Here is a 12,417-nt window from a genome sequence, read left to right on the forward strand (position 1 = left end):
ACATTCTGTTTACTTTGATTTTTTTTTTTTTTTTTTTTTTTGTGTGTGTGTGTGTGGTGCTGGGGATCAAACCCAGGGCCTTGTACTTGCAGGGCAAGCCCTCTACCAACTGAGCTGTATCCCCAGCCCCTCCTTTGCATTTTAGAAGATTACCCTGAGGCTTATTCTTAGCAGGGAATTTAAAGGGGCCCATAACTTGAAATAAGGAGAAGCCTGTTTCCTCACCTGTGGGATACGGGTCACGGTCCCAGGCCCTTCCCTCCACCATCAAGGCATATATGGGGTAAGCAGGGCTCTACTTTCAAACCACATTTTAAATGTTCTAAGGATTCCTTTCTGCAAAAAATCTACACAGATACAAGATGATGAATCTTTGTCTAATGAAGATGGCGGGGAAGTTTAGATTCGGGGTTCTCGGGAATCTTCCCCCGTGACCATATGTGCATGAGCACAACGCAGACTGGGCTACGGGAGAAGACAGTGACCAACACTAGCCCCTCTGCAGAAACACAGCAAGTGGCAACGGATGATGCAAACCCAGCAACAGTCCACAGCTGGCCCTGAGGGGACAGTGAGAAAACCAAGAAGACACAAGGTTCCTGAAGGCAGAAGGCTGGCTCTTACCAGCCACCAAGAAGAGACTGCAGGAGTGGAGTCCCCCAGCTACCCCCACCCAGAGTCAGCTCCCTGCACTGAGGGATCTCTACATTCTGGACTATTGGGACAGAAAACAGGTAAGTGGTTCTCAGGGTCTAAGGAAGAGGAAGGGAATGACCTCAAAGAAAATTTGGGAGGGCCATGGGAATATTGTTTCATTTTGAGGTGCTAGGGGTAGAAACCAGGGCTCTGCCACTGCTGAGCTGCACTGCCAGCCCTGTTTTGGAACTGAGGACTGAACCCAGGGGTGCTTTTCCACTGAGCCACATCCCCAGTCCTTTTTATTTTGAGACAGGTTCTCGCTAAATTGCCGAGGCTGGCCTCAAATCTGGGATCCTCCTGCCTCAGCCTCCTGAATTGCTAGGATTGTAGGTGTGTGCCACAGTACCTGACTGAGTTCTATATCTTAACTGGGGTGATGATTACAAGACTGGGTTGTCAAAACTCATTTTACCATATGTAAATTACACCTTAATACACTACCTGACTGAAAACGAAAAGCAAAAGAAAGCAAAATCTCCACCCGTGCTGGTAGACTCATCACCACACTCAAAATGAAACCCAGTTGCACAGCCCCCCCACACACACACACCTCTCCCGTTCATCTCCCCAGCTCTACCTCACACTGGCCACACTCCAGCCACTGGAGGCCACACCTGGCCTGTCCCACCTGCCCTTGCCTTGCCCTCAGGGCTGTCCCCCTTTCCTGCCAGAGGTGCCCATTGCAAGGCCACCTCCGGAGACCTTCCAGACCCATGAGCCCATTTGTCTGGCTTAACCCTTTCTTTCTCTCACAGTAAGTATCACAGGCTTAGGTGGGACTGGAATGTCCCTTCAAGGGCTGGGATGAGTGGCCAGAACCATGGCAGGAGACAAATGGCCCAGAGCCAGGGTGGCAGATGGACAGGCAGCCTGGGCCTTGGCCTGAGGGAGAGACCGTGGTAGCCGGTGGTGTGTTGGAAATGAGTGTTTGGGACACTCATTTACTTTTCTGTTTGCTCATGGAAGGTCGGTCAGCCTCTAGGCTCCGAGGGTCAGGAAAGCGGAACCTAGGCCGGTGCCCAGGACACGCATAAAGTAAACGGCTGCCGAGTCATAAAGGGGCCTCAGAGTGCGAGCTGACTACCCCATCACACCCCTGCAGAGAACTCCTTCCAGTTGGGCTGCTATGTGAATCCATTTCTTTGACTCTGTGAGGCTAATGTCCGCGGTGGCTTCAGACACCAGGCCATTGACACCCAGGCCCCAGGCCTGCCAGATTCCAGACCTTACCCAGATCTGTCACCTCATCCCAGGTCCCAGGCAGACCTAGGCAGGACGACAGAGCCCCGACTCTGCAGGATGGCAGCCGTGCCATGGAGAACAGGAGCCCCTGCTCGGCCTGCCTCTTCCCACATGCAGCCTGGCCACCATGGTCTCTCCCTCTGACCAAGGCCGGGCTGCCTGTCCATCTGTCTCCCTGGCTCTGCGATACTTGTTTCCTGCTCTGGTCCCCACCACTCACTCCAGCCCCAGAAGGGCTGACCAGCAGGGTGGGCCAGCAGTGGCCACAGGGGCACATGCCAACCCCACCCAAGGGGCCAAGGCTGCCATCTGCTATCCCTTCTGCCAGTCCCCAGGGGTCTGTCAAGGTTCCAGATGAGATCATCACACTTGAATCCAAAGGAGGGGACGGCAAAAGCCTCCACGTCCCTTTCACTTCATATGCACTCTGCACAGCAGCAGGCGGAGGGGAACCCAAAGACCCCATCCCTCACAGAGGACACTGAGGCCTAGAGATGGACAGGAGACCATCCCATGGTTCCCTAGGAGGCCCAGAGCTGAAGAGGGAGGGATTCTGAGCTCCCGTCTCCCAGCCCAGAGTGCAATGCAACTTAGCCTCCTTGGGTGAAAGCAGGGCTCTTGTTTGGGGGAGTCAGGGTCAAAGGTCCTGGAGGAGGGTCAGCCAGACAGCACTGTGCCACTCAATGTCCCTGCAGGCTGCCTGGTCTTGGAGACCTCCAGGATCCCACTTCTCTTGGGAGCAATAAAGAGGGAAGTACCCGGCTCAGTTCTGTCCTGGTATCCTGAGCAGTCCCAATGGGTAGGGACCTGGGGTCAGAGAGACCACACATGTTGCCCAAGGTCACACACTAAGTGGCACAGCCAGCATCCTGTTTGAGCTCTCATAAACTAAACTAGAGGGTCTCTATTATGGGGTGACAGAAATACAGGCTGACATTTTCAAGGACTTGGCGTGTGCCTAACACCAGGCAGAGAGACTGGACATCTCTTGCTCAGTGATGATCCTTTCAAAGCAGGCACTGTCCAATCTCCTGTCACTTCATAGATGAGCAATGAGGGCCGCATAGCCAGTCAGGAACCAGCCTCTCAGACCTGTGCACAGAGCTGTGTGCGTGTGAGTATGGCATGCATGTGCATGTTGGTGGTGGAAGAGCCCTGGAGACGGCTGACCTGCACACAGGCAGAACGGGCAGCCCCTGCTGCCTCTGACAGTGTCCCTCCGATCCTTTCCTTGTGAACAGGAAGGAAGTCAGCTTCGGATCTGGATATGTGGAAAACATCCCCCAAATTGCCCCTGGGCTTAACCAAGAGAGAGCAGGGAGCTGAGGTCTTTGGAGATGGAAAGGAGGCTCCAAGTCAAGAGAGTGGCTCAGGGCCACACAGCCTGACCTCTGGCACCCTGGAGCATTTCACACCCGCATCTCAGCTCCTGCCAAGCCCCTGCCTGGCATTCCAAAATGTGCACCACAAGATCCTCATCCTTGTGTCACTTAAATGCTGTGTGACCTCTGGCAAGCATGCAACCTCTCTGGAGATAAGTATCCAGGATGGTCCCTGATCCATGCAGAGAAAGGGGGAGGGGCTGATGGGAAACCTGTAATTACCTGATTAGTAATCTAATCACTGTCTGGTGAATTCCCCAAAGGAGCCTCCAAGAAGCTCCAAGGTGTGTCTGACACAGGAGCCTGGCCTGGAGCAACCCTGAGGAGAAGCTGCCAGACTCACAGGGGGAAGGGAAAGCGGGAGAAAGAGCAGGGAACTGCAAGGGCAAAGGCCCTGGGAGGGAAGAGCCCAGGGACAGGGTCGGGGGTGTGTCCCAAAACAGCCTGGAACCTGGGTGGAGCAGGGCTGGGAGGTGTGACCACACAGGCATCTGGGGCCCGGCCAGGGAGGAGCGGGCAGGGAGAGGCTGGTGCAATCAGCCAGGGCCCAGAGAGCCAAGCAGGCCGGCAATGGGAGACTGATCTACAGACAGTTCCCCCAGAACCCAGACTTTCCCCGGGAGCCCTCGCTTCTCTTTATGGCCCTGGCAATGGGAGACAATTCACCTCCATTTAACAGTGGGGACCCCAAGGCCGACCTCCATCAGGCCCAATAGGTTCTGTGTCTGAGGCTCTGACTTTCGAGGGAAAGAGTGTCTGGGGTGCTCACCAGCTCAGCTCCACACACCCCTCCCAGTCTAGAACTGAAGAGGCACACCCAGAGCCAGGCATGGCCCCTGCCACCAAGGACCCAAGCTCGATGGGAGACCACTGCCAAGTCATGACGAAGGGTTAAGGCTGAGCCTGTAGGAGTGACAGTGACATCAGGGCTGATGCCGACATACATGCTTTCTCCTGTTTAATCCTCACAGCACCTTGCAGAGCAAGTACCATCCATACCCTGTTTTACAGATGAGGAGACTGAGGCTCAGAAAGGGATAGGTCAGAGCTGGGCATGGTGGTGACGTGGTGGGATTATGCCTGTAATCCCAGTGGCTTGGGGGGCTGAGGCAGAGGGATCGTGAGTTCAAAGCCAGCCTCAGCAACAGCAAGGCACTAAGCAACTCAGTGAGCCCCTGTCTCTAAATAAAATACAGAATAGGGCTGGGGATGGGGCTCAGTGGTCGAGTGCCCCTGAGTTCAATCGCCGGTAACCCTCCCCCTGCCCGCTAAAGAAAAAAAGAAAGGGACGTGTCAGAAAGGAAAAGGCAGAGGCAGGATCCAAGCACAAGTCTTTGGGGTCCAGAAGGCAATGCTCTTAAATCCCCCAGGCTCTGGAGAAGGGAGGGCTGTCCTGCTGCTCCTGCCTCCTCGCCTGCCTCAGGGCGGCCAGCAGACGCAGAGTGGTGCTGACCTCCGGCGCACCTGGGGCAGCCAGCCCGTCCAGAACACTTCACGGTCTCAGGCTCTTTCCCCAACCCAGCTCCAAGTTCCTCCCAGTAGCAAAGCAGTGTGACCACAGGTAAGGTCATACACAGGAGGATGGGGGAACTGTCTGTAGATCAGGCCCTTGCGCTGGAATTCACCATGCCCCTCCCCGGGGTCTCCTCTGCCCCAGAGGCTGTACAGGATGGTGCTGGGCGCGACACATACCTGACCACTAATCCTCCCAAATGCCAGCAGGAAAGGGTCGCAATTCCCATTGCACAGATAGGAAGACCGAGGCTTGATGAGGGACCTGGCACAGGGAGATTTCGCACAGGGAGGAGGCAGCAAAGTGAGATTTGGCCCCAGACCCGATCCCAAAGATGGAGTTTGTCCATGAGATTTCTGAGTCTTCCTTCCCTCCCTCTCCAGGACCCTGACACAGACCAGGCCTTGTGCCCCGTGCTTCAGACACGTGGGGGAAGCAGCCCTGCCTTGCCACAGGACCCCTCTCTTAGCAAGGTGTCGACAGTGCCCAGCTGGGTCCACTCCCCTTCCAGACTCTGCCCCATCCGCCATGCCCTCCAGTTATGGCTCTCAGCACTCCAGCTCTTCTTGCAGGCCTGCAGCCCAGCCCCAGAGCCGGCCACTGCCTTTCATCCCCTCACACACACCTCTATCTATTGAGCCCCTCCAATGTGCCAGGCACAGTTCCAGGCACTGTTCCTCAAGCACAGAGGCAGTCTCTCAAAGGCTGACTCCCCAGCTGCCATGCCGCCTCCAGGAAACCTGCCAGCCCCTCCTGAGGGCCTACGTCTCCCCGGGCTCCTCCACCATCTCCAGCCCAGAACTGGGCACACTTTACAAATGGGGACGGCGTGGCCCTCTGTAGCCCCCAGCAAATGAGAAGCAGGGAGGAAAGATGGGCCAGCAGGAAATTCCGAAGAGATTAGAAGGGAGTCACCCGGGGGCAGTGTTCCTCCTGCAGCCTGCAACTGTCATCCCCACGGGGCCCAGGTCCAAGGGCCTGGCCTCAGAGGCCTGGGTGCAACTTCTGACCCGGAGATGCGAAGGCCCTACCCACCACCTCCCTGCCCAGCTAAGCTCCTTGGACCTCACATCCAGAAAGTTACAGAGCCAAGGCCCTGACCCTGGCCGTGCCCTCACTGTTCCCATCTGCCCTGTGAAAGGAAGCCTTGCGGAGGAGCTGAACACAGGAGGAGTTTGTACACACTAGCTCCAGGGAAACGCTGACCAGGATTTCCTGTTTCTGTGTGGGAGTGACACACACATGTCACTGTGTCTGTGTCTGGGTACACTTGTTTGGCAAATGCTGCATCCCTGACATTTGCATGATCTGCACTTGTGTCTGTGCCTGTGGGTACAGGATCTCATGTCACATCTATGTGAATGTTTATATCTCAGTGTGGATCCTCTCGAGCCTGCCCGAGGGATGCTTCTGGAAGGGAATGGCTTCAGTGTGTCACAGGATGTGTCTGTGAGGTCAGTGTGAGTGGCTTTGGTCTCTGAGATTGAGCTATAATGTTTGTACATAAATTTGTGTGGACAAGAATAGATGTGGCCGGGGGTGGTGGCACACGCCTGTAATCCCAGCAGCTCTGGAGACTAAGACAGGAGGATCTAGAGCTCAAAGCCAGCCTCAGCAACCCAGCGAGGCCCTGTCTCTAAAAAAAATACAAAAAAGGGCAGAGGATGTGGCTCGGTGGTTAGTTAAGTGCCCCTGGGTTCGAAACATAAAAGTTGGGGGAGAGAGGATGTGCCTGGACACAGGCCCAGCCCCTCCACAAGGAAAGCTGGCAGTCCTGGGTGTTCAGAAGTCCCCCCAGGGCACAGCAGCCTCTGCTCACATTTTCCATCTTTCAGGAGCTGTCCCCTCTCCGCTGACAGGCAAGTGCTAAGAATTCTTAAAGCCCCAGGTCTCAGAGCAGCCTCCTCCAGGCTACCTTTCAGGATGGGACTCCAGGTAGGGACCAGCTGGGCTTTGTTGACCAAGGTGACCATTCCTCTCCTCTCCCCACTGACAGACTGGAGCCCTCCCCCTATCCAGGAGCTGAGAAGAGCTACATACAGTGACCTGCTGTGTGGACTGGCACCACCCAGGAGGCACTCAGAAAACATGTGCTGATGGATGGATGGGCGATGGATGCCTGCAGGAGAGCATTAGGGAAGGTGACGGTGGGTCAGGCACTAGAGATGACTGAGCACTTCACCTTCACCTTACAGTGGAGGGCCCCCACGACCCTGGACAGCATGCCTGTCCTCCACTTTAGAGAAGGATCGGTCCCACACACAGGGACACCCGTGTCCACCACCCCCATGTGCAGGCTCCGGGTCTCCAGCCTGTTTTGTCCACCACTTGCCCTATACGCTTAGCCTAGAGCCTGGCCTGTGACAGGATTCCCCTCAGTCCAGGCTCACTATTAGCAACAAATGCTCAGCTCTGGTCACACTGCAGGAAGAACAGGACCCCTAGCTGGGAGCAGTCAGGAACCCTTGCCATCCCAGAGGCTGACGCAGGAGGATGGCAAGTTCAAAGTCAGCCTGGGCAACTTAGTGAGACCCCTTCTCAAAATTTAAAAAGAAATAATAAAAAGGGTGGAGATGTGGCTGAGTGGTAAAGTATCCCTGAGTTCAAAATACAAAATAAAGATGGAGAGAGCAGAAGGAGGAAGGAGAGGAGGACTTCTTCTTCAAGAAGGAGATGGAGAAGAAAAGAAAGAACAGGACCCCGGGTTAGACCAACAGGTGTTGGAGTCATGGCTGCAAGACCTGGAGCCTGCATTGATCCATCTGTATAAGGGCAACTGGGGTCAATGGGGTGCTTCCTGAGCAAACACCTAGACACAGTTAGAGCCTCCAAGGAGGCCTCCAGAGCCCACAGAGCAGCAGGGAATGCATCCTACCTTCCGGCCCTCCCTGGAGTAGCTCCTGCTCTATTAACATTTTAAAGCTAAGGAAATCCACCCTCCAGTCTTCTTCCAGTTCTTCTAGAAGGAACACATGGACATCCTCTCTGCTCATTGGCTAACAATAATAACAGTTCCCCATACGTTGTGGGATTTCACTTTCTGCAAAATGTTTTCTTGTCTATTCATACCTCCAGGATTGATGAAAACAATCCTTTGAGGTTGCCCTGGCCGGCTCCAGAGTCTTCATCATACAGATGAGAAAAAAGCAGCTCGGAGAGGCCAAGTGACCTGCCCATGGCCAAACAGAAAATAGTAAAAACAGGTCTCCAAGCCAGGTCTTCCGGCTCAAGCTCTCTGATTCTTCCATCCACACCCAGTGGGTTCCTAGCCTGTCCTCGCCACGTGGGACATGGTAACTGTTAGTGGTCATGGTTGACCTCAGACCACTGGGGCTTTGAAGGTCAAACATAGTTGACGTGTCTATTCTGCAATGATAGTTCCATCTCTGGATTCTAGAACTTTGGCAGTTAATAACCTTCAGACTTCCTTAGCTAGAAGGGACTCAAGGTCAGGCAGCTCAACTGTAGCCACCACATAAATCTCCCCAGGAACGTTCCTCAGGAAATCACAACCACCAATGTTTTGGACCACTTACAAGCTGCTTTCCACAAACTCTATCTATATCCAAGCATGGAGTTCTTTTTGAATAATTCAAGGGGCAGCAAGCTTAGGACCTCTTCTGTAGAAAGTCCTTCTAGCTTTTCTTAGGGAGAGAGTTATCCCATTAACGCTTCCCTGGATGGGCCCCCGGACAGGTTCTCCCTAAATGGGAAATCCAGGAGATCTACAGTCATCTGATAGCCCTTCCCCCTGCTGACAGTCCCCAGTGTCCCCTCAGCAGCTGGGAGGTGAAACTGAACCAGGCCACCTGCTGGACTCAGGGGCACTCCCCTCAACCTGAACAGTCAGTCTGCAACAGACACACTGGGGTGTGAGTCTTTTCCCTCATTATCTAGGCTGCACCTCAGTAGCAAAGTGACCCAAAGAGGTAAGAAAAACATCAGTCTTGCCTGTTCCCACTCCCAGCCCTGGCTGCTCTGAGACCTGGCTCTGGGACCTGCAGCCAGTCCCTCCCCTGCTCTGGCCACAGTTTACCCATCTGCAGAATGAAAACACCCACCATCACCACAACAAAACACCCTGTCATAAGTCCTATATTTACGGCCACATGCACCGTGTCCAGGGTCCCCCTGCCTCTGTGAGACTGGCAGCTGAGGTTAACAAACCTCAGAGAAGTGATGCGAGGTCCCACCGCACACGGCAAGAATCGGCACTGTCAGGTCTCACTCACTGCTCTCTCCAATCCTCTCAAACTCAACAAGCCTTTACCCACCTATCCTTAGCCTAGAGCGTTCTTACTACAGCTCCTCAGTCTACTGGTTCCATGCCATCCTTCAGGTCTTGGCCTCCCTGAGCCCCAGCCCCCATCCTCACGTGCTCCTGGCACCCTTACACTTTCCACACATCCCCGTGATCCACAATGTGCTTTAGAGTATGACTCCTATTGTACGGGTCTCCCCAAGGTTCCTGGAAAGCAGACACTTTGGCCTGTTCACAGTGGTATCCCCACCCTCCATCTGTGTTAGTACACAGGCAAAAGACCCTGGTTAGTTGGTGAATGAATGAATGAATGAATGAAAGGCCGGAGAAAGCCCAGCCTGCTCCAGGTGGGGAGGAGGATCTATGTTGCACCCACAGAATCCACAAGAGACCCAGAGAAGTACACATGGAAACCTGTCCAAAATCGCTTGGGAAGAGACATGATCTCAGCTACTGAGATTTACTATACACCATCTGAGATTTACTACACACCAGGCTCTCTAATGGTCTTTGCACACATTATCTCATTTAATCTTTTAAGAGTGAAATGTGGGGCTGGGGTCCTGGCTTAGTGGTAGTGCACTTGCCTAGCATACGTGAGGTTCTGGGTTCAACTCTCAGCACCACATACAAATAAATAAAATAAAGGTCCATCAACAACTAAAAAATATTTTTTAAAAAGAGCAAAAGGTGTAATTATCCTATTTTTACAAATGAAAAAAAAAAAAAAACTGAATACCAGAGACATTAAATAACTTGCCCAAAATCACAGTCAGGAAGCTATAGACCCCAGACCCAACAGCGCCTGAGGCTTGTGCATGAAGCCTGAAATTCAGGTAGAAATTAAAACTCAGGTGGAAACTAAGGTGCAGGCCTGTCCCAAGCACTGCCATGTCCCCAGCTGGGCCTGGGTGGACAGGAGCAGGTGCATGAGACTAGAAGCAAAGCACTGTGAGCCCTCCTCCTCTGCAAGTGAGCAGTGGGGGTGAGGGGTGAGGGGCTCAGGATCCAGCTTTGGGGCAGCTCAGGCAGGCAGTGTGGAAAGCAGCCCAAAGCCTCCAGAAGACAAGCGCAAAAGGTCCTCTTTCGGCCTGTCATTGTAGTCTCCCTCCTCCTCCTTCCTCCACTTGCCTGCTCCCTCCCACTGGCTTCAGCACACAATAAGGCCTGAGGAACCCCTGATTGTCACTGGGGTCTTTGGGAAGACTCACCCTCCTATTAACAGTTAAATGGGAAGGGCTGGGCACTGAAGGGCTAGGTCGTCTGAGACGCTGTCCTATTCCACAAGCCCAACAAGTCCCCAGGAAAACAGGGGAGCAAGAGACACAGCTGGAAAGACCCCAACACTCTAATGAGTGAGAAACCCCTTTAGAAGAAGGCAAAGTTAAGTGCCACAGGGCAGACATAACTCAGCAGAGTGCTGTTAACTCCGTGGCTCTTGGCCAGGGATACTCTGGGTGCTATGCCAGGCCATCAACAGACAAGTGCAAGCAACATTTCAGTCTCTTCCAAAACCATGCCCAGTCTGTAAAGCCCATGACGAGTCCGGCCTCCCAGGCCAAGGTCAACACCCCAGAGCCAGGCTGCTCCTCTGGCAGCCATGGAACTAGGCGACTGGCAGAGGGAGCCTGGCCTGCATCCAGGAGGTACTCATGTCCACTGAATGGGCCAAGGCAAAGCCTGCTCTCCCCAAAAAGCTCTCAGGTCCCCACATGCCCAGAGGGAGAGTCCCTTTCAGGCAGCAGTTTCCCCCCTCCCACTGGGAGTATGGGAAGGACATGGGCAATGGCCATGACTGGCCGGGCCAGGGCCGTTGTATACAAGGCCTGTTGCCCAGAAGGCAGAAGACAATATCCCGGGATCTAGGGAGCTGCCTCTGAACCGGTTCTCCCACAATATCATCCTCCCAGGCTGTGGGACCGTTACACTGGGCGGAAGTGGACTCCAGCCAAGGGGATGTTCCCAGATGTCATGCTTTCAAAGTGGACCCGCCCTAAAAGGCAGGCGGGGACAGGCCTGTGCCTGGGGAAGCCCTGGGTAAAGACTCAGGATTCTGTTCCAGCCTGTCCTTGGCAAGGAATGGCCACAGGTTTCCCCGGAGGCGGAGCACACTAATGGCCCCAGAAAGGAGAGTCACGGAAGGCCTGCAAGTCTGGGGCAGGTTTTGAGCCGCTGAAAGCAGAGGTCCAGCCCCTCATTGACTACACACCCCACCACAGAGCACCCTTCAGAGCAATTTTCTCAAGGCCCCTGGCCCCAAATCAGGGTCCTTTGATCAGTGTCCTATCCAAGTTTCTCCTCCGAAGAGGGCTTCCCAAATAAAGTGAGAAGAGGGAATGTGAGGGCCCCCTAGATCGATCTCAGAGTGGTCCCCAGAGGGTTTGGGCCCCTTTCCCCAGCTTGTTCAGTGGGAAAGAGGCCCTCGGGACCGTGTCAGCACGCGTAAGGCTGCCTCCCTTTCCCCCTGGGCGCCCCCACCTTGAGATAGTCGTTCTCGGAGCGCAGCTCCTCCAGCTCGCGCACGAAGCCGCCGGGCCCGCAGTCCAGCATCTCCTCGGTGAGGTCAGAGAAGGCGAGCGAGGCACTGAGAGGCAGACGGCTGCTGCCCACCGACGACGCGGCCATCGATGGCTCATCGGGGGAAGCGGGCGGCCGCGGAGGCTGGTGCGCGGACGGCGCGGGCTGAGGCTGCTGCCCGGTGCGGGCCCCCGCCGGCCCCCCGGCCGCCGACTCGGCGTCGCTGCTCAGCGCCAGCTCCAGGCCCAGCAGGCGCGCCTCCTCCGACGCGCAGTCGGACACCTCGGAGCTGCTGTCGGTGAGGCTGGGCGGCGGAGGCGGAGGTCGCTGCCCGGCACCCGGGCGCGGGCGGCCCTTGGCGCGGACTCCGGTGCGAACCCCGGCCACACGCGTCCCCGCGCCTCGTGCCCCTGGCGCCACTGCGCGCCCCTTCTTGTCTGACCGCGCTGAGGACGCGGCGCTACAGGCTGCAGCGGCGCCCGGGCCTGGGCCGCGGCGGCCCTTGGCTAACGACCAGCCGGCTACGTCCTTGGGCCGGGCCGGCGACGGCGCGCGGTGGCTCTTCTTCCTCTCCAGGACCGGCGCGGGCGGGGGAACGCAGCCCCGCGCCGGGGGCTCGCCCGCCGGCGCCTCCATCGCGGCCTCACTCGGCCTCAGCGAGCAGCGCGCATGGCCGGGGCACGCCCGGCCTCGGCGTCCCTGGGGAGGGTCCCGGTGCAGCTCCGGCCGCTCGAGGTGCGGATCCTCTCGGCCCACCACAGCTTGGGGGCTGCGCTCCGGACCCGACCCCCGCCGCACAGTCT

General features: G+C 55.8%; 1 protein-coding gene across 1 annotated transcript in view; it reads right to left on the minus strand.

Moving 5' to 3' along the window:
• Mtcl2 (microtubule crosslinking factor 2) overlaps positions 1 to 12,417 on the minus strand; it is a 69,903-nt gene extending 57,486 nt beyond the window's left edge. The window contains exon 1 of the mRNA XM_027945369.2: positions 11,576 to 12,417. Within this exon, the coding sequence (XP_027801170.2) occupies positions 11,576 to 12,250 (675 nt within the window). The 5' untranslated portion in view covers positions 12,251 to 12,417. The remainder of the gene's footprint in view (positions 1 to 11,575) is intronic.

Source organism: Marmota flaviventris, chromosome 2, assembly GCF_047511675.1.
Source record: "Marmota flaviventris isolate mMarFla1 chromosome 2, mMarFla1.hap1, whole genome shotgun sequence".
Taxonomy (NCBI): domain Eukaryota; kingdom Metazoa; phylum Chordata; class Mammalia; order Rodentia; family Sciuridae; genus Marmota; species Marmota flaviventris.